Source organism: Ruditapes philippinarum, unplaced genomic scaffold, assembly GCF_026571515.1.
Source record: "Ruditapes philippinarum isolate M1 unplaced genomic scaffold, ASM2657151v2 ctg13502_1_1_1_1, whole genome shotgun sequence".
NCBI lineage: Eukaryota > Metazoa > Mollusca > Bivalvia > Venerida > Veneridae > Ruditapes > Ruditapes philippinarum.
The window spans coordinates 2,819-25,860 of record NW_026852051.1 but is presented as its reverse complement, the minus strand read 5'-3'; the positions used below and the strand labels follow the sequence as shown (position 1 = coordinate 25,860).

The window sequence follows — 23,042 nt, the reverse complement described above, 5'->3', positions numbered from 1 at the left end:
ATCCTTGGCCAGGGAAAGATCAATTATTCATCTTTATTTCAATCAGAATGATAACTTGTAATATACTTCTACTCATCTCCCAGTAAGTGGTCTACCTGTAAATTTATAAAACACATGAATTGGACATTCTATCATAACAAATTTTCTTCCGAACTAATTGTCCAGTGTTTTTATAGTTAACATACCAAAAATACATTTCTACATACAACTATATATATAACAAAAAGTGTTGTTATGAATTGCCAAGATGTATGAAATGAGGTTTATATTTCAGTATGTAGACAACATTATAAATACTCACATATTTTCATATTATTTATTTATTTATTTATTTATGCATTAGATATTGTTAACATAATTTTCGTGAATATAATATGAACAGTACAGATAAATGAAATAATTTTTTATTTTAAGTGCAATACGAATTTTTTTATTTATGAAATATAAATAAAAACATACACAAGTATGGTTTTCTTAAAACCTTGTCAATTATTATTATGAATACCAGCGTATTGTTTTACGTGTATTTTTATTATCTAATTGTCCTTATATTATATTTGAATAAAAATAATGATCTTTTAAACATCGAGAAAGTCATGCAATCGCTTTGGAACACAAGAAATAGACATTATCTTTGTCAGGGGCCCACTTTAGACGCAACAAATGATATTATCTTTATTTCTCAAAACATAATTGATATTTGGTATCCTGGGTACAAGCTTCCAAAGACGTTAAGCCTTACCAATTCTAAATAAAGTTCTCAAAATTTATGTTTTTTATAACTTTTAACTAATAGACGTAAAGGCATGCTGTCAACACAATCGTGGCGTTTATATTTTCCAAGTATATAACGGCAAAAGAAATAATATAGCAGACGAGAAATTCAAAAATTTTCTATAAGTAGCATGAAAGGCGCAAAATTGGAGGTTTAGAAATAATGCACACTGTTGATGTAAAACAGCATTTCTTGTACATAAAGGATGCAACTCCTTTCCTTATAAATGTAAAACACCAGGAACACAATTGGGAAGTGTGTATTTATTTCTTTGAACTAAATTAAATTGGTGTTCACGTGCCGTTCAAGTTTTGTATAAGGCAATAGTTATAAATTAGGTTTGCACCTGAATGGATTGGGAGAAAATGATTTTACAGTATGCACCATGATTGAAATTATGCCTGATACATCTGTTTTTTAATTTCATTTTTCCACCTAAATGCGTCAATGATTCATACCTTGTCTAAAATGCTATAACATACGGACGTTTAAAAAATTAATAATTCACTCAATGAATAAAGCTTTATACAACCTTACCGAAATTGTAATCATAATGTAGATGAACATATTTCCGCTTCTAATTTAGAACACCCTAGTGCATCACACCTTGTTAAAACAGATGCTGTTTGTATTTTACAGACTATTTACTTTTAGGTAACGGCATCCGTCCACATCCCTTACACATTTAGTTTTCTTCGACCGCACTATCATTTATTTTCATCTAAACAGTCTATATAGTTTAACTTTTCCATGCCCCGGAAAAAGTATTCTTAAATGCTTCCTGTTGTTTTTAGTCATTTTTTGTTGTTGTTTTTTTTTCTGAAAAAAAGTAATCGTTTTCTGTTTATGGCATTAAGATGCTGTGGAAAATAACTGTAACCTACAAAAGATCTAGAAGAAAGGGTGATCCCTTGGAAGCATTAATCACAAAAACATACAGTAAAATTGTAGACTCGGTTTGACTGAGTCTGTACATGAGGGATAAAAAGGTGCAACATCCCTCACGTCTCTTGCATCGGCTTGAACGGTACTTAATAAAAGTCGATAATGCTATAGTTATTGTGGCAGACAGGGTAACTTGTATATAAGGCGTATATTTAAGATATAACACTATTTCGCCAATACATATCAGCATCTTATCAGGCACAAAAACGATGTCCTCACCAGTTTTGAGTTTTTAATTTATTTGTCTAGTATGGGTGATAAACATTCTTCTTGGTGTAGCCTTTAATTTGTTACAGTGCAGACACAGCTCTCTGGGAACGTTAACGGACATTTGAAGGGGAACCAAATTTTTAAATCATTCTTTTTTGCCCGCAGCCAGTTCTTGTCTGATTTTCATTCCAGAATTGATTTTCAAAGTATTAATACTTTATTATGATGTTGTTTTCTCATAATGGTTTGTATCATGAGGTGTTTTAGAAGCTTTATTTATTTGCAATGTGTCTGGGGAAAAAAAGAAAATAAGCTATAAACCATACTTTAAACAGGAAAAGCGAGAATATGATTAGTACGTTTTTTTCAACATCTTCCGGGTAAGAATACCAGTTCAAATACATCATACACCCTGCTGATATAGAAAAAGTATTGAAATAATGATGTTTCTAGAAAATTAGATGCTGACACAATTTTATCTGTGTGTGGGTTTATGAATCTATCATTTTGTACTTTTTGTATATTTTTAACAAATGTTTAGATATAAAGGCAAAATAACATATAAAAAAAATTATATGCATGTTATACATAATTACAAAATGGCTAAAAGAAAGCTTAATTGAAAAAAAACCCTTTACATTTCTTTAAAAAATAAGTTCTTAAATAGACTGATCCAATTTGAGACCTAGGCTGACCGAATCATAGAAACAATAAATATTTAAACGTCTCTCAATGTATTACTAAAAAGAGTCCTAAATTTTTATTTATTTAAGAAATGCAATTATCATAATGGATTGCTACGGTCACATTAGCATTGTTCTTTTCTTACAATTACTTGAATAATTTGTAGTGCAGAGTGGTGAATATCAAAAATCATTTCAACAAAAATACTGATTTTTTTATTTTATTTCGAACTTCATTTTGCTAACAACCTTGACTTAGTATATTAAGGCATACTTAAAACAGAACTAGATGAACATAATGAGTTTTCATGACTCTCTCAGCAGGAGGTATACCTGTAATTTTGCTGAACATAAATTGTAAATCATATTTACAGGCAAGATATCAAACATGTAAAATGAATCACTTTCTTCCTATATAACAAACAATGGATGATTTTTTTCGGATTTGACGTACCTATGACCCAATGTCATATTTCAAAATAGTAGTTATTAATGAATATAATGTGCCATTGAAACAAAATAAAATGGAAGCAAAAACAATTGAAAATTACAGCCTAAGTTTATTTGAGATCGTTTTTGTGAGATAATGAATAGCGCACTAAAGCTTTTTTAACATTTCTTAAAGATCAGCTTATCTGCCAAGATTAATGTATTTTTTTATGTTAATTATTTTATTTAAATTAACTTTTTTTCTTAAAAAAGGAGTAAATTGTACATCGAAGATATGCTTATTATTCAAGCTTATTTCAAAATAGATTTAATAATATTCAAATTATTCTATCACTGCTTAACTCTTTCCTTCATGAGCACATTTTGAAAAATGGCCGTTTTCATTGAAAAGTCTCCTGTTACAAGTTCAAACTATGAAAAATGCTTCAATATTGATGAAACTTGACAAAAATGTTGACTGGAACATAGCCTCAGTAACAGCATGCTCAATCTTAAATTTCCTATAACATTGGCTACGGTTATGTTTATAACGGAAATAAATAAGCTCTGAAACACAAATATGCTCTGCAAAATCTGAACAAGCATGCCTTTATGGGTAATCTTTGCTTCTTCCAAACATTTCGAGTAGAACTTAACACAACTTTTTTATATACGGGCGCAGACTTCAAAAAGACATGTGTCAAAAAAAACAAAACAAATAGTTTTTTCTTCTCAACAAATCAGCAAAACAAATAACGCCAGTGATTATGAAAGCAATGCAAAGATTAAGCGGTGCCGGGATGTCTGCAATCGTTTTTGTATAAACATATTGTAAACCTAGAATATGTGTATATCATTATATTATGTACCACTTAAGATGCTCTGCATGTTTTCAACGTCTTGCTTAAAAGAACATTTTGTTTATCTTAATTCTTTTGCGATTGCACTATCTTGCGCTAACAGTAACTATTATAAACTCGCCTAAAGTTTTATTTAAGTATAATAAAATACTACTAGACGACACCAGAAATAATGTGTTTGTTTGAATACCAAGGATGTAAACATTTATTCAGTTTTGACAAGTTTGAATCAGAAGAAAAATATCATCAGGATGTTTTCTGAGAAAACCATTCTGTTAATATGTAGAAAAATTCGTATTAGGTCAATAAAGAAATAAAATTCAACCAGAAAAACAAAGTGATTTTAAGATTTGTTTACAGAAACACACAACTGACACAATTGATCTATTAGCAATGTTTATAAATGTCAGTAATAAAATCTAATAACGTGACTATCAAGATTTTTGAACAGGTATTATCTCCTCTATCACAATAAATATTCTAATTTTATTCAAATTGAAGTTCCTCTGGAACCACATATACTGTTACAAAAGAAATACAATGTATAGAAGTATGTTTTATTACGTCATGGAATTACTTATCCGATGTTCTCCCTGTTGGAGTAAGCAGCCAGACCTTTTGTGCAAAATATCCGACTAAACTAAAAAGTGTATTCTTTCAGGAAGAATTTAATAGAATGAAATGACAAATCATGGAATGCTTCACAAAAAATATAACTGTTTAACACCATTGATACGTATAATAATAAAATATTAACAAAAACATTTTGTGTTGTTCAGACATAAGATTATTAGAATCAAGGAGCACATGTGCAATTATTTTATTGTGACAAGTAATATAAGTTAAAGTGCCAGAAAATAATTGACATAAGTTTATATTGTTTTTTTTTTTTTTTTTTTTTTTTTTTTTTTTTTTTTGTTGTTTTTTTTTGGCGGGTTCATGTCATAATGTTACTAACAAAAAAAAACAAGAATATGGTGGCCGCGACCCTGCCAAACGAAAAGTCGAGAATTAACAAGTTAAAATGGGTGGGGGCGCTAATTAGCGTGTTCTCGCCCCGCGCCCCACAATTTCTTAATTTTCGTCTTTTCTCTTGGCAGGGTCGCGGGGCAAAAACATGACTGGCACAAATCAACCACCACACAAGAACCTTGACCTTGTAGAACGCCAAAAATGAAAACTGGAAATGTTTTAGGCTCGGTTTGATTCATGTTATGGACGGTACTGGTAAATGCATTCTCTAAACCAAATTTATCAAAATAGGATTCACCTTTCTCTTTTTGTTGTGGATCGATTGTTTGTTTACATGAGGTACAAAACAAGATTTCGATTTCAACATGATTTAATGTCTTGCTCAAAACCTGTAAACGTCGTATTTGTGCACAGTTTTGTTCATGTTTTCTTATGACAAATATATCACCTTAAATCTCAACAAATGTTCTATACTTTTTTCTTGACTTGTCAGAATCAGGTCATGACAAGAAAATTACGAGTTATACTGGTGTTGACAGCTCTCCAAGGGAGCAATGATTTTTACGTATTTCTCATCTTTTACCAACATTCAGAACCTCCGATAAAATATTCATTAGCTTTATTCATCCTTAATGATTGATAATTATACGTCGAAAATAAATATAGTGACCTCACAACTGCAGCAATTACAGCAAATTTTGTTCACAGAAATAATGAAAGAAATGGTTTAATGAATAATAAAGAAAAAATGGTTATTCCTATAGAAAACGATGATTTCTTGAATTGACAAGTACTTCTAATATGTGGTCCTAGCTATCTTCCTACAAAAACCAAAGAAATAACAACTCTGTTATACGTTGGCGAGAGAAATGCTTATTTATTGTACAGTAGGATGAACGTTTCGGTAATCTTAAATAGTGTTTTTCGCGCGTGCGTTTTTCGTTTATCGTGCGTGCGTATATCGTGCAACGTGCGTTTGATAAACGCTTTCTGAAGCGTGCATCGTTTACAAGCGTTTAACGTTAATCGTTTTCCGTGTATCGTTTTTCGTTTACCGTGCGTTTGAAAGCGTGCGTTTGTTGTCCCAAATAGTACTGTGTTTTGCGTCTGGTACTATTGAGAAGTAAAAAATATCTTAAATAGAGCTAAAATTGTTAAAAAATTATATGATTATGATATTTTATTAAACGTTTAGAAACGTTTATATTTTGCGTGCGTTTTAGCGTGCGTATATCGTTTAGCGTATTTCGTTTAGCGTATATCGTTTTGCGTGCGTCTGCGTATTTCGTTTGGTAAAGCGTGCGTGTAACGTTCGTTCGTATAGCGTGTTACGTGCGTGCGTATTTTCCAGAGCGGGCGTTTTTCGTGTAAACTATAACGCTCACCCTACTGTATGTGCACGACTAAATATGTTACATATATTTCACATTTATGTAAACCAAAACTTAGACAATGGAGGAATACACATCCTACTGAACAGTATATATCTAATACATGGATATGAAAATAATAATCTGTATTATTATGTCTTTCAATATATGTAATGAATTGATTGACAGATAACATTATCTTGACTTTATGCAAAATTATGAGGTCACATTAAAGCATGTTCCGAACAAATTTCTGAAAAATTAGTTTCACAAAATTGATCGCAAATCCGTCTTAGGAATGACAGCCGCCCACGAACAACCTAACCTACTTTGTAGGGGGAAACGTGTTTCCGTGGCATGCACGTTAAAGTTTATTAAAACGTAAAACTTTAAATTCATTCCTCAAGATAAAGGAATCACGGAACATTTCCGAACATGCTAAAAAGGAACACCAAAATGACCAAAGGTACTTCACGTCTAATAACATTCTTGAATTTGAAATTGCCACGTTGAAAATCTCGCTAGAACTGATTTCAACAATCAGTACCCGCCAAACATAAACGTTTACTCAAGAACCGTGACAAACCGGCTTTTATCAATATTTACTTTACATTTCTCAGATATGTCTTCATTCATTTCTTAAAAGTTATGAAGTCTGTATTATGTCACATGAAGAATGGTGATGTAAAGTCTAGAACATAATATCAAATGAATAATCGTTGATCTGTCATTATGTCTCACTTTTGACCAAAAACAAATATCTATGGTAAGTCTAACAGTATATCTGGGTGTTAAATGACCCTGAAATATTTTATTTATATTTTCCAGTATATAACGGCAAGAAGAATCTGGCAGACGACGAGAAATTCAATTTCTATAAGTAGCCTAAAAGACGCATTGAGGTGGAAATAATGCAAACTGTTAATGTAAAACCAGCATCTCTTGTACATAAAGGATGCAACTCCTTTCTTATCAATGTAAAACCCCAGGAACACAATTGGGAAGTGTGTTTTTATTTCTTTGAACTAAATTAGATTGCTGTTCACGTGCATTGCAAGTTTGGTAGGAGGCTATAGTTATAAATTAGGTTTGCACCTGAATGGAATGGGAGAATATGATTTTATAGTATGCACCATGATTGAAATTATGTCTGATACATCTGTTTTAAATTACATTTTTCCACCTAAATTTGTCAATGATTCATAGCTAGTCTAAACGGCTATAACTTACGGACGTTTAAAAAATAAATAATTCATTCCATGAATAAAGCTTTATACAGCCTAACCGAAATTTAAATCATAATGTAGATGAACATACATGTATTTCCGCCTCTAATTTAGAACACCCTAGTGCATAACACCTTGTTAAAACAGATGCTGCTTGTATTTTACAGACTATTTATTTTTAGATAACGATATCCGTGCACATCCCTTACACATTAAGTTTTCCTCGACCACAATATCATATATTTTCATCTAAACAATCTATATAGTTTAACTTTTCCATGCACCGGAAAAAGTACTCTAAATGCTTCGTGTTGTTTGAGTCGTTTTGTTTTTGTTGTTGTTTATTTTCTCATAAAAGTACACTGATGTATATAATTTGAAACGGATACAGTTGCACCTTTATGCTAGAATGTAATATTAATAATCAAGTTGTATAAAATCATAAATTCATTATACAGTAAGTATTTAAACACATTGTCTTTTTGTAGGACATTAATTAGAAAGGTCATTCATTTAAGTACATTTTAAGGAAGTCGTTCTCTGTTTATGGTATTAACCCAGCAGGCACATCAACGTTGTTTCAACGTTGAATTATGGTCAGATTTCAACGTTGAAATAAGGTTGGATTTATATTCGGATTTGAAAGTTGAAACAACGTTGAAATTTCAACGCTGATACAACGTTGCAGCTTCAACGTTGGCAAAACGTTGAAGTTTCAATGTCATTTCAATGTTGAAAATCCACCATACTTTAACTTTTGGATATAAAGCAAAGTTACCAAGTTTAACAAAATATCAAGACAATACTAAATACTTTAGATATTTTATTTAAAAAATACAGTTCAAGTGCAGTTTAAATTCACTTTAATAGTTTTAACAATTAAGCTACAATCTGTTCCAATCTTTTCTTCTAGATCTTTCTGGGTATGTCAAGTGTTTGAGTACTTCTTTGACTGTCTCTTATTGCTTCTGCAAATAAAAATAAGAACTTTGTAGTTCAAAGTGACTTTTATACATATAATTACTCAACTTAGTGATTTGTTTTTATCTTAAAATGCTTTTCTCTAAGATTTACATCATAAAACAGCATAGAAATTTAAACATAGCTAAGTTTCATATTGACAGCAAATACTGTATACATGTATAAGACAACAAAATCTTTTTAAAAAGAAACTATTTAAAAGTCTCACCTATGATTGGTAAGAAAAACAGCTCCCCGTCAGTTCCTTGTAGCATATTCCAAAGAAATTAACATTCTAGGCTCTAGCTAAGACCATTTTATGCAGCATCCTGAAATCAACAAACATGTAAATTTTATATTAATAATGTTACAGGAATATTCCGAAAATAATATATTTTAAGACAAGATAAATATCCAGTAGTTGAAAAATTTATACTTTGTATTGTAAAGAAATTCAAATATATAAATTAATAAGAATAAATTTCAATTTAACAAACCTGACAGTCCTTTTCATGTTAAATGTATGGTATACAGGCTACAGCTGCAATACTCTAAATTTCAGCCAGGACCAGGATCTAGAATATAAAATAATATATAATAAAATAGAAATAGATTTATTATTCCCCATAAATTTACGACTATTTAACTTTAAAGTTTAACAATCAAATTTGTTATTTAACTTAATAATAATGTTTTTTTTTTCAAACTAATTAACACTGTATTATACTATCACTAAAATATAAACATATAGTTATATATATTGACGAATCGTCTTGGGACGTAAATTATGTGGGCCGAACTACTTTATAGGTTTCAATTTTATAATTGATTAAATTTTAATTAGGATATAGTACAGACAAATGTTTAATAATATGAAAAATAAATTAAAGAAAGACAAGATTTGAAGAATCATAAATTGCCAAGGACATCAATAACTTCATGCTTACAAAGCCTACCGAACCCAAATCAGTCAATTAGGTCTCGAAAACGTGTCAAATCAACTCAATCATGTGTTTTCATCTCTCATTTATTTCATAAAGTAAATTAAAGTAGAATTTTAAGAATAAATAATAATATTTTAGAAAACAATTAGTAAACTAAAGTATAACATTACGGTAATACCTTCAAATCCAAATAAATTGCCAATCGTGTTGTTTTCAAATTTTCCAAACAGCGCCACCATTGCACGAACGATAATCATAGATCAACAATTACTTCCCCTGACCAGCGTTATTTTATAAGCGGGGTTTTGACTAATATCAATTTATTAATTAATATTATTCATAAAGAACTAAAAAATAAAACAACAAAACATATTAACTAATATTTAAAGCGTTAATAGAAAGTGAAAAAATATTTCAAACTTTATTTGTTTAAGCGCTACTTTTGAATATACGGAAAAAGATTGTTACGCAAATTTTCCTGACAAAAATCACTTACAGACTAATTCAATAAAGGAATAATTACACAAAATTAGTGGTATAAAAGTTTTTATAATGATTAAACTAAATGTAAAACTTTGACCATAAACAACGTTGAATCAACGTTGTATATACATTGGCAATATATCCGTATGGTCGTCCATAGTTGAATATTGGTTGAACAACGTCACGACCATATTTCGACGTTGTTTCAACGTTGAAACAACGTCGAGTGCCTGCTGGGAAGATGTTATGGAAACTAACTGTTACCTACAAAAGATCTGGAAGAAAGGGTGAAATTCGGAAGCATTAATCACAAAAAATACAGTAAAATTGTAGACTCGGTTTGACTGAGCCTGTACATGAGGGATAAAAAGGTGCAACATCCCTCACGCCTATAGCATCGGCTTAAACGGTACTTAATAAAAGTCGATAATGCTATAGTAATTGTGGCAGACAGGGTAACATGTATATAAGGCATGTTGTTGATGCGGCGGATCCACTGCCTATATATATTTCTGAACAAGTGGGTATCATATTGTATTGTAAAATAATGGATGGTGATAAATAGCTCCTGTAATGACGCAAACTTCCGTTCTTTCCTTCTGTAACTTGATTGTTGGAAAATCGCACATGCAATAAACTATATTATGTATTACAAATAATGTAAAATAATGTTGCTGAATGATAATGTATCATACATAAGAAAAAATAAAAGAATAATACAATTATGAACAAAATTGTCATTATTTTAAAATAAATAAAACGCCTAGCCGATTTTGAACACTGACTGTCTAATTGTTGACACAATTTCTCTATAAAACTACTGCGTAAAATAAGAAAATAATTGATACAATTGTAAACCAAGAATACAATAAATGTAATATATGCATTAACTATTATCATTTTAGAGTCCTTAGAGTTGACTGCACTGTCCCGTAGCTACTGTCGAACATCGTTGACAATGACCGGAGTCAATCGGCTGTCATTTCTCAACGTTTTGGCGATTGACGTCACCAACGTCCTTGAAAATTTCTTTTTTCTGCCTCTCTCTTACTTGTTTTCGTTTTCTCTATAACCCTTTCTTAATTCTTTATGCTAATAAAAAATATGCTGTGGCTTTCTGGAACTTTTCCCTTGATAGCAATAATCTTTTTCTACGTTTTAAACAGTTTCTCGTCTTTCTTTTGACATTTTTTTCTTATTGATCGATTTTCGAGACATTCCGACGACATTTTTTTAACGGGAGTATTTCATTAGCATGTGACGTTTGAATTGTGATTGCAAATATAAACATGGTTTAAATGAAGTCATTTTTACTGACAACGTCAAAGATATGGTTCATGACATGTTGGCGTATTTTGAAATCTAAATGTGCCATATTGTTAAATATACGCAGCTTAAAGGCGAATTTACGCACTGCGCCGGGTGTGCGTTACCATGGTTTTTGAATTCGCTGTTACGGACAAGCTATTTGCGTTATCAGATTAGATATAGTATCAGTTTACAGGAATTGTTTTCCGATTGAGTGTGATATATAACAATAATTGATAGGTTGAAAAATTTTCAATTGGCAGTCACAGTCCGGTTAATTTTTGATCATCCCTCGTATTTAAGATATTACACTATTTCGCCAATACATATCAGCATCTTATCAAGTACAAAAATTATGTCCTCACCAGTTTTGAGTTTTTTACTTTTTTGTCTAGTATGGGGGATAAACATTCTTCTTGATGTGGCCTTTAATTTGTTACAGTGCAGACACAGCTCTCTGGGAACGTTAACGGACATTTGAAGGGGAACCAAATTTTTAAATCACTCTTTTGTGCCCGCAGCTAGTTATTCCAGAATTGATTTTCAAATTACTAATACTTATGATGATGTTGTTTTGTCCTAATGTGTTGTATCATGGAGTGTTTTAGAAGCTATTTTATTTGTCATGTGTCTGGGGAAAAACATGAAAATAAGCTTTAAACCATACTTTAAACAGGAAAAGCGAGAATATGATTACGTTTTTCAAGACCTTCTTGGTAAGAATACCTGTTCAAATACACCATAGTTATAGACATACCGTATCAAAAGTAATGATCTTTCCAGAAATTTAGATTCCAGTATATATCTGTGTGTGGGTAACTAAAATTATCATTTTTTCAATTTTGAATAAACGTTTAGAGGCAAAAGGACATATAGAAATACTATATATGCATGTTATACATAATTACAAAATGGCTAAATGAAAGTTAATTGATAGTTCTTTAAAAAGGAAGTTCTTAATAAACTGATCCCACTTTGGTTCAATGTGAGACCTAATCTGGTCGAACCAAAGAAACAATTAATATTGACACGTCTCTCAACTTGCCAGGCACCTAAACCAAAGTAACCACTTTCAATTCATACTAAGTAGTAATCAATGTGTTTAAAGAAATGGCAAAAACAATAACGCGTACATGAAATAGATCATTTAAAACTAGATGCTGTTAGTATATGAATTCCGCATTTTGCAAAAGAATTATGAATTGTTGAGCAAAGAAATGCTTGTTTTATCCTGTTTCATTTTTGTTTAAAGATAAAAAAGCTTTTTTTTCATTTGTAAAATATCCCAAACGATTCCTAGATATTTCAACGGCATATATAACTTAAAAGAGTCTTAATCTTTTGTTACAATTACTTGGAAAAAAAAGAAATAGTTCACGAAAATTCTGATTTCATTATTTTAAATAATATTTTGAACAATTTTAGATATATTCATCTTGCCAACATCCTCGACTTAGTATATTAAGGCATACTTAAAACAGAACTAGATGAACATAATGAGTTTGCATTACTCTCTCAGCAGGAGGTATACCTGTAACTTTGCTGAACAATATTTACAGGCAATATATCAAACATGTAAAGTGAATTATCCGAGTACTTTCTACCTATATTTATAAAACAATTTGAATATAATTCGGATTTTATGTACTTTAACCTATTTGAAATTATAGTCATTATAATTGTTCGTGCTTATTTTTTAAATTCCATGAAATTATAAAGAAACTTCACAAGTTTTGGTAAGATTAGATTCTTCGGGAGCAATATAAACAAATCATATACATGTAGGTATATAAAAATTACAGATTATGTTTCATTAAGATTGCTTTTGTGATATAACAAAAACAGAAACGCCCGTCACCCACCGTAGCACCGGTTTAGGCAGTTTTCAATGTTCAACAGAGAATCAATGATTTCGGAGACACATAAAATACAAAGTCGCATTCTGTTCTCTTTGTTGAAATATATTCAAAGCAGAATTGTTCATTTTTACAAATATTGTTAAAATCATAAGTAGAATATGTTGATGACTAAATTGTCCAATAAAGGCCGCGATGTTAAACCAATAGACTTTATAGAACTTATTAGGACAGGTGGTCAGTATATCTCACAGGCAACACTGAAATTTAATTGTCACTGTCACTTAACACCCCCTTAACAGTTTATTCTTGATATACCATCGATCATATACTTCAATGCCAAAAGTCATATTACAAATAAACTTCGTGGACCTAACGAACATACTCTTTATTCTTCCTGCTTGTTCGATTAAATTAAATAGATAAAAAGGATGAAAAAACAACACCAATTTAAACATAAATAGCTAAAAACAAATATAGGGAACATCATCAGTTTATAAAAATATACAATGGTGAAAAATATCACTTCAGAAATTGAAACAACCTTTTTTACTTCATACTCTCATCAGAGAAATTAGTCTCATATAAATTGTATTTTATTTAACACCTGCGGGGTGATCAAAGATGTAAAGAAACTTTGTTGATTATTGAAAGTATTCTTTAAGTTCGAAGTAAACAATTCTACAAGATACATAGATACAACAATATACAATTCTTCCCCTCCATAAAGAAGTAACAAAATACATATTAGTAATATATTCACAATATATTGCGTTTCTAGAACGTAAGAATTTTTTAAATCTTGCTATGAACAGAATGCCTGTTAAAATATCCATTTGCATTGATGGATAAGTTTAGAAAATATATGTGAACAAAATAAATTATCTGATACGATTATGTTCGGATGTTATTAATCTTTGTTTTTTCTGTCTGGTAAAAAAACTTTTAAATTGATAGAAAAACTATAATACCTCTTAAGAAGTAGTACATTGAATATTATAGATAAGCTTTCTGTATGCGAACTATTTAATGTTGATTTTTTAAAATAAGTTTATTCATTTCTATAGATCAGGCATAGTGTAAATCTAAACTATGTTTATCTATCTTCCAAGCTTTATATTTATATATTTATATGATTTGAATTTGATTTATTTGAAATTAGTCCAGCATTTTTGAAGAAGTGGCACTTTGCATCTTGAAGATAAGTTTGTATACAAAACTTTTACGGTATTGAATTATGTGATTTTCATAACACATATTCCTCGCTTTTCCTAGATGGAATATGAAAAATAGATAACAAGGAAGGGCGGCATTCAATGGACGCATCCTCCAACACATGACCACCGTCAAGGACCCCACCAGGACACCAAACAGGACAGGGCATAAAACGGGCGGGGTGTCATCTTAAACAGGAGAATCACAGAAACCTACAGGGTAATTAAATATGAAAATTAATTTAAGAAAATTAATCAAAAGACCAAGGATAAAGCGGAAGGTGGCCTGAAGAGAAATTTATTTCATGAAATATACTTGTAAACTGATTGATTTCTTATAAAAGACGGTTTTATTTTTCAATTTATGTGTAATCACATTGCAAAGAAAGCGGAATATGATAACAATTATGAGTTTCTGTCAGTGACCGTTACAATAAACGCTGTAGAAACTTTAATGTATTACTAATCAAATTTCTTGCTTTTTCGGATCTTTAAAACATTTTGAAACTTGCAAACAAATGGTACGACTGAGTCTCCAAGGAATTCAACTCCAGATATGCTTTTATTTGTGTGGAAATCACGCTCGAAATAATTACAATATCATTACAACTAACACAATTGCTAATTTCACAAACAATACAACTATCACACAAAAGAGTTTCATTAAAATACAATCACATCAGACGGATCTACATGTATTTAAACAATGACAACGGGGGTCTAACATTAACAGAGGGGACCCTTCTTCTTGACAACTTCATTGAATGAAACAATACTATAATGTATCAGTAATGACAAAAAGCTGACCTCTGACCTTTTGTTGTCCATAATAAACAAATAGAATTGTAATATTAATTGAAGGGATTAATCTATTTTCCGTTTACAAAAGATGCTTCAAATGCATAGGCGAATGTTTATGTTAAATAGAAATGCATTAATGAGTTATTCTATTGGGGTTGTTAATAGTAAATATAAAATTTATATAAAAAATATGACTTAAAACGACATACATACATATTACGATTGTCTGTACATGATAACAGTATATACATGCTTTTCTTTTTTTTAGCCCCATAGGATTCAATTCGTTAAGTATTTAGAATCCTAAATACTGTTGAATACTGCTTTAGTCGTTGCAGGAAGGGTGGCCCACTTCCCGTAATCGTTCTTCAATACCGTCACAACTTAAAATGTCTGTCAACATAAAAAATACACCAATATTCATGCATATACATTCTATCATACAGATGATTGTCTGTCTGCTTTTAAAAATATATTACAATGAAATGTTAACAAATATATGCATTCATTTTCTTAATAAACAGCTATTATTTAAAATTCAGTGGTTTAAAGTGACTAGTTGTAAACTGTAAAAATAATTTTTTCAGTGTTTTAATTCAAGAATCATGTCATTCAAAATGAAACAAAATGCGCATCAACTACTTACGCCGGTGATAGAGGGTGTGAACGGAAGATTGCACGTGACACTATCGTCTATAAAGAAGCTCAATCAAACTTAACCTTTTACTTTTTCAATGTTGCCTTTCTTTTTTTTTTTTTTTGGAAGGCTGGAGCTATGATCAAAATGTGCTTTTGTTAAACGTATTTGTATAAGAAGATCTCGGTTTTTTGTTGAATTAATCTTTTTGGGAGACCTTTTTAGCATATAATCAACGAAAATATTGACTTAACAGTTGGAAAGAATAGATCGCAGATCTTCTTATTTACGGTTTGACTAGACAGAAACGATTCCAATCAGTATGAGCCCATAGTTTTCACATTTATCTTTTAATATATATTACTCAATTGGATCAAGGAATATTATATTAATGACGCACTTATAGTTGATTGTAAATAATATTTATATATCATGTAATAATATCAATTATATTCCGTCTTGGGTCTCAAATTACCATTAGTTATATGTTAAAATTAAATCAAATTTCGATTAAATGATGTAATGTTATCAAATTTCGATAAAAATAATCTAAATAAATGCCTACTTTATGCAGCGATTATCATAACTAAATTTGTTGAAACTCGTTATTTATATATTAGCACATGAACACTTGGCTGATAAAAATGATGTCTAGTATTTATTCAAATAGTAGCAAGTAGAAAACAAATAAATTTGCTGCTCTACTGTATAAAAAGAACAGGTAAAAACCCGGAACGTTCTATTGTATCAAAAGCAATTCCAAATGATTATATCTTTCACATAACACTTGGTTGAAAACCCTTGATTTTCGCAGTAGATTTATTTCCGATATAAAGTTTAGACTACTTAAGTCCCGAAATGAAATGAAATATATATGGCAAATAAAATATGTTTCAGCAAAAACTAGCCAAGCTTAACAAATAAAATATAATACAAACTTATTTCTTATGTACTACATTGTCTTCCTTTGAGCGTGTATCTACTTGAAATTTATCTCTTTATTTCTAAAGATATGTCATTGTCTAAAGTTAATGACTTGAGGAAATACATAACAATATATCTCAGTCATACATTGGTACTGAAAATGCAAATACTATAGTTATATAGAATATCACTCTCTTTTTTTTCAATGTACCGTAACATTTGGCCTATTTTAAATCAGATAAATCAGAACTTTAGTAAATAAATGATACTTATTTCAACCACTACAATGACGTCATTTAATAAATTTAAAACCATAAGCATTAATCATCACCTCATACGTTTTAATGTGAAGCTAATGTTGCTAATGAATTATGTAAACCCCTAGCGGATAATGATTTCAAATAATCAGAGCTGAAACTCATGACTCAATCAAGACAGCTTTCAATTATTCTGACATGATTAACTGATCCTGCTAATCTAGGAGCGATAATCCGTTTATCTAATTGTTGCAAAAAACACTTCATTTTGACATGATAAAGATTTCTGCAGTTCATGTTGGCATAGATGTATCGATATTTCTTTACTTTGTGCTTCATGTGATGAGTAATGATACATTTAAACAAAGGGAGGTATCTTAAGATTGAAAATAGACCTAATTAATGTCATGATAGTATTTTATATGTATGTTAGCTTTTTCACTTACTTAAATATTACCCATGAAATAAAATATTATAGATAAATATTCTGCTTTTACCTTTTTTCGTTTTATTATTTATTTATTATATTCAATTAATTATTATTATATCAATTATAATAATTGTTATTATATTTTTAGAATAAACACTGTTCATTTATATTTTACCAACCAAATGTCTTGTTGATGAGTTACTATCAGTGCATTTTTATAATTGATTGCGTGTCTTATGAACACAAGGTTTGTATAATGTTTATTTTTGAAATAAATATCCATTGATAAATGAACCGTAATATTCACATCTTAGTCTCTGATCTTTGGAATATGTTTGTATATTTCAAATCTTAAATTTAACTTTGAGAAATATAATTTTCTACGTTTGAAGTATGAATTAGTAGAGAATTATTTTCCCTTGTATATTGATAAGTCTCCGCTAGGGGGAGTATGATTTTGCACGGGATTTTCAGTTTGGCGGGTTATAGTAGTCATTCAGCGTTGAGAGAGCCTACCAGTTAACACGTAAATTTACATTGAAACATGTGCGAGGAAAATGACAACGTGGCTATACATTCACAGTTAGAATTGCTGTTAAATGAGATACATAGTCAAAAAGAAGGGGTGAAAGCTTTGAAAGAAGAAAAACAGGGCAATTCTTTCAGCGTTTCTAGCGAGGTGAAAAAAATCAAGTCGAAAAAAGAAATAAAATGGACACACATAGGTAACCGAATTCAATTTGAATTTAATTCTACCTTGGAAGATATAAACAATCAAGTTCAATGGGCGCTCGAGCACGGAAAAGTTGAGTATGCCAAAGAGTTACTTCAAGAAGCGGCCGAGAAACTTAGAAAACGTAACAAACTCATTAGAATTGCAGATTCGTCGGAGGCGGGTTGGGATACAGTTCGTCAATATGAGTTCAATCCGATTGCTAGTGACTCCGAGGACGAGTCAAAAATATCCAAAGCTGAGAACCGGGCTATTAAAAAGCAAAAACTCAAGCATAAAAGTAAGACTTCTTCTTTTTCTTCTGGGGCTGTTGGCAGTTACAGAAATAATTTCTTTCCGGGAAGCAGTTTCGTCGGAGGTCGTGCCGCTCGAATTCCAGATCAGGGTCAGTCTTCAAGGTCAACTAATTTTCGTGGCTACAACGGGAATTACAGATCAGGTTTCTCTGCGCCAGCAAGCTACACGGGGCCTGGTTCCTGCTTTGCATGTGGAGAAATGTCACACTTCAGGAGAAACTGCCCGTACATCACAAATCAGAGAAGTTTCGCAAGTCAGCCAGACGAGGGAAAGAAGTAATTCTACTGATTTATCTTTAAAAGATGAGTATTTTGACTGTAATTATCATAAATTTACAAACGATTATTACGAATACGAACAAGGGCATAAAAACATTTTAGTTAAAGGCCGATTAAAGAGAAATTTTCAGTTTTGGCAAGATATAAATGCCAGTGATTTTGTGTTAGATACAATTTATAACGGGTATAAGATACCTTTTTATTCACTTCCTGAGTCATGTATTTTGAAAAATAACAAGTCGGCATTAAATCAGCATTATTTTGTTAGTGAGGCTATTAGTGACTTGTTAGATAGAGGGCTTATACAAACATGCTTAGTACGTCCATTTGTTGTAAATCCATTGAGTGTTTCAATACAAAGTAACGGTAAGAAACGATTGATCCTTGATCTTCGTTCAGTAAATAAACACTTGTGGAAACAGTCGATAAAATATGATGATTTAAAAATAGCACTTTCATTTTTGAAACATGGATTTTTCATGATAAAATTTGACATCACAAGTGCTTATCATTTTATTGATATTTTTGAGGCACATACCGAATATTTAGGGTTTTCATGGGAAGATAATCAAGGCAATACAAAGTTTTACAAATTTTTAGTTTTGCCTTTTGGTCTGAGTACTGCCCCTTACATTTTTGTTAAGGTAACCAGAACTTTGGTTAAGAAGTGGAGGGGAGAGGGTAAAATGGTACTTATGTTCCTTGATGATGGCTTTGGGTGTAATACAAATTTTGACAATACCTCTGTTATGGCAGCGGATATCAAAGAAGATCTTTTAAAATCTGGTTTTGTACCTAAAGCTGAAAAAACGTTTTGGGTACCAGTTCAAAATATATCGTTTTTGGGGGTTGAAATAAATTCAGCTCAAGGTTTTATTTGTATACCCGATCAAAGGTTAGTTAAAATGAAACAAACTTTAAGTACTTTAAGGGATAGTTTAAAACTTCATAGAAGGGTCCCTGTCCGGAAATTAGCTAGTTTAATTGGTCAAATTATTTCAATGAAAATTGTGATAGGTGACATAGCTTTAATTATGACGAAATATTGCAGTTTAGATATTTTAAGTGCAGTTTCATGGGATCATCATATTAAGCTTTCTTTAGGCAGTTTGGAACAGTTAAAATTTTGGGAGCAAAACATTGATTCTTTAAATTTGAGAAAACTTTTCGAATCTCAAACATTTTCACGCATTGTGTACAGCGATGCAAGTTCCAGTGGTTACGCTGGGTATGAAGTTAATACTCTTAATGGAGTTTCTCATGGGATATGGACTGGGGAGGAAATTTCAAAATCCTCTGCCTGGAGAGAACTTCAGGCAGTGAACAGAGTTATGTCCTCTTTAGTTCATATTTTAGAGAATCACAATGTTAAATGGTTTACAGACAATCAAAGTGTAGCTACGATAGTACACAAAGGATCTATGAAACCCGATTTACAGTATATTGCTTGTCAAATTTTTAGTTTTTGCATGAGGCATTCTATTTCATTGACAGTTGAATGGATACCTAGAAAAGAAAACGAACGGGCTGATTATTTGTCTAAGATAAAAGAGAGAGATGATTGGGGAATTTCTTTTGAAATCCTGAAGATAATTTCTATGCGATGGGGAAAATTAGAGGTTGATTGGTTTGCTTCTGAACATAATGCTAAACTTCCTGTTTTTTATTCAAAATTTTGGAACAGAACATGTTCTGGTGTAGATGCATTTTCATTTAAATGGTCAGATAAAAGGGGTTTGTTTGTACCTCCAATTAGCTTAGTAAATAGCGTTTTTAATAAAATGAGAGAAGATAAATCTTGTGGTGTGTTAATTGTGCCACATTGGGAATCAGCTGTTTTCTGGCCATTATTGTGTCCAGATGGAGAAATGTGTAGTGGTGTTAAGGATTGGATTTATTTACCAACTGAAAAGAATTTTTACTCATGCTGTAAAAATGGTTCAGGAATATTTGGGGTAGAAAATCTAAAATTCAGAATGTTGGCTCTTAACATTTGTTTTAAGTAAAATAAGTAAACCAGCGCAGGAATTTTATTCCTGGGATTTATATTGTCTCAAGTATTTGTTAGATCTGCGCAGGAATTTAATTCCTGGTGTAACTTTTTCAAATGTCTGTTGTAGATCTGCGTAGGAATATGAATTCCTGGAAAAGAATGTTAAACATTTGTGGCACTGTAGCACGATTGTTGTATGATGACTGTATTTTGTGTAACATATTATCGAATATGTAATAGAAATTCGGCAATGTTATTTTTATATATACAATGCACTTCTATAGTAAATGTTACAGGAATGTATTTTAACTTTTATTGGACAAGCATGTTTCAGACGTTTTAATTAAAATTGTGTTTACACATTTGTTTTTTCAGTCACATCAGGATGATATTGACAAGTTGCCGGAGGTTTTGACGGGAAAGGTGGCTCTTCTTCCCGAGCTGTTACAGGAGTCAAGGGCGACAAGCACGGCTACTAAGTATAATAATGGATTTTTAAGGTGGAAACGGTGGGCTCTAAGTAATGGTTTGGGGAGTGGAGACATTTTACCCGCCAAAATCTTTCCGGTTGCGTTGTATTTCGCATCTATTATTCAAAGTGCAAATAGTCCTAGTCCAGTTAGTACTGCTTTCTATAGTATTCAATGGATGCACGAAATAAATGGATTTATTTCTCCCACAGTTTCTAGTTTAGTTAAAAATGTTTTTGAAGCAGGCAAGCGAAAACTTTCTAAACCGATTATAAAGAAAGAACCTGTCACTCCTGACATGCTTTGTGCTATTTATTCTCGTCTCTATGAAAATGGAAATTTGAAAAATCAACGTATTTTATGCGCAATTTTATTATCTTTTGCCGGTTTTCTTAGGAGTTCAGAATTACTAAGCATTAAATGTTCTGATGTGAAATTTGATATTATGTATATGAGTATATTTATTGAAAGTAGTAAGACTGATAAGTATAGAGATGGAGCCTGGATTGTGATTTCTAAGACTGATACGATTTTGTGTCCTGTTATTAATTTACACAAATATATAGATTGGGGCAATTTTGCAGATGATGATTACATATTTTGTAATTTAAGTAGTACGTCAAAAGGGTTTAAGCCACGAGATCGGAATAAACCTATGTCGTATTCCACTTTAAGAGATTTGTTTAGAAATGCTTTGAAACCTCATGTTGATAACATTGAGAAGTTTTGTTTACATTCATTGCGTTCAGGTGGCGCTTCAGCTGCCGCTAACACTGGAGTTAAGGACAGACTTTTTAAGCGTCATGGACGCTGGTTAAGTGATAGAGCAAAAGATGGATATATTAAAGATGATTTAAATGAAAGATTATTGGTTTCTCAATCATTAGGACTATAGATATTTTATTAATATAAACATATTAAGTAAATGTTTGGTAATATCGTATAAATGAATAATAAAATGAATTGGAAATAATTTTATGATAATTTGTCCCGTTCTTTTAACTTTCATAGTTTGTTTTGCTCTCTCAAGCGCTCTGAACAAATTAAACACTAAATTTAAATTTGTTATTGATTGTTGTTGTTTTTGGAGACGAGGTGTTATAAGGGAATGTATCTTTGTTTTTGATGGCAGAATGTCCATTTCTCGGAAGTATTGATCACAACAAAATTATGTGAAAATCGCAGACTCGGTTTGATTGAGTCTGTACATGCCCATCGACGGTCAAGTTAAAATAATCTTAAAACAAACAGCCAATAATTGCATGTCCTTTTCCTTTTTAAGACTTGATATTCATAGAATAATAATGTTCTAAATCTCTAAACTTGTAACGATATTTGCAAAAGTTCATGTTCAAAAATAGTTTCCATAGTGACAAAACAAATATGGCGGGAAATGAAATCCCTTTTGATAATATACAGGATCTCACATGACTAGTCATGTAGTAAAGCATTGTATTAAATTAGTTCAAGAGCATTTGTTAAAGCTAGCAACTAACTAATACTGTTTGATCTAATATATGCTTATATCTATAATATTCATGGCATTTAAAGGTTTTTTTTAACAAACTCATTTAGAACATAGGAAACTTTGCCTATTGACAACATGTAATTTGAAGAAACAACATCCTGTTTCCTGTAAATTACATACCTCAAACCACAGACCTATCTTTATCTCAGAGAATAAATAGCATCCATTTATACACAAATACATCAATTATGTATTGCAATTAGCTGATTGAGTACCAACCAATGGCCTCAGATGACCCTGTAATCTAACGACCGCAAACTGACCGATCTCTTCTTAGAAACATAAATATTTTTAGAGATAACTATAGGATATACATTTTGTAGTTTGTTATTTTTTTAAGATAAAGTCTCGTAGACAAAATTTGTTTAGCATCGCAAATGAAAAATTAACTACAGGTAACTTGTTAAAATAGATATTCATGCATTTCAGTTGCTTATAACCAGAACAAAATTTAAGTAT

General features: G+C 31.0%; 1 protein-coding gene and 1 long non-coding RNA gene across 2 annotated transcripts; one reads left to right on the top strand and one right to left on the bottom strand.

Annotated features, from left to right (window-relative positions):
* Nucleotides 1–8,659: 8,659 nt before the first annotated feature.
* Nucleotides 8,660–9,631, bottom strand: LOC132748003 (uncharacterized). The gene is made up of 3 exons (XR_009628191.1): nt 9,553–9,631; nt 8,928–9,005; nt 8,660–8,759 (listed from the first exon to the last, which is right to left on the bottom strand). It is a non-coding gene; the product is annotated as an uncharacterized LOC132748003 (long non-coding RNA).
* Nucleotides 9,632–19,278: 9,647 nt separating this feature from the next.
* Nucleotides 19,279–21,950, top strand: LOC132748011 (uncharacterized). Its single transcript, XM_060737553.1, has 3 exons — nt 19,279–19,487; nt 19,794–20,547; nt 20,961–21,950. Exons 1-3 carry the CDS (start codon nt 19,279–19,281, stop codon nt 21,948–21,950), a joined length of 1,953 nt encoding a protein of 650 aa, XP_060593536.1.
* The last annotated feature ends 1,092 nt before the right edge of the window (nt 21,951–23,042 follow it).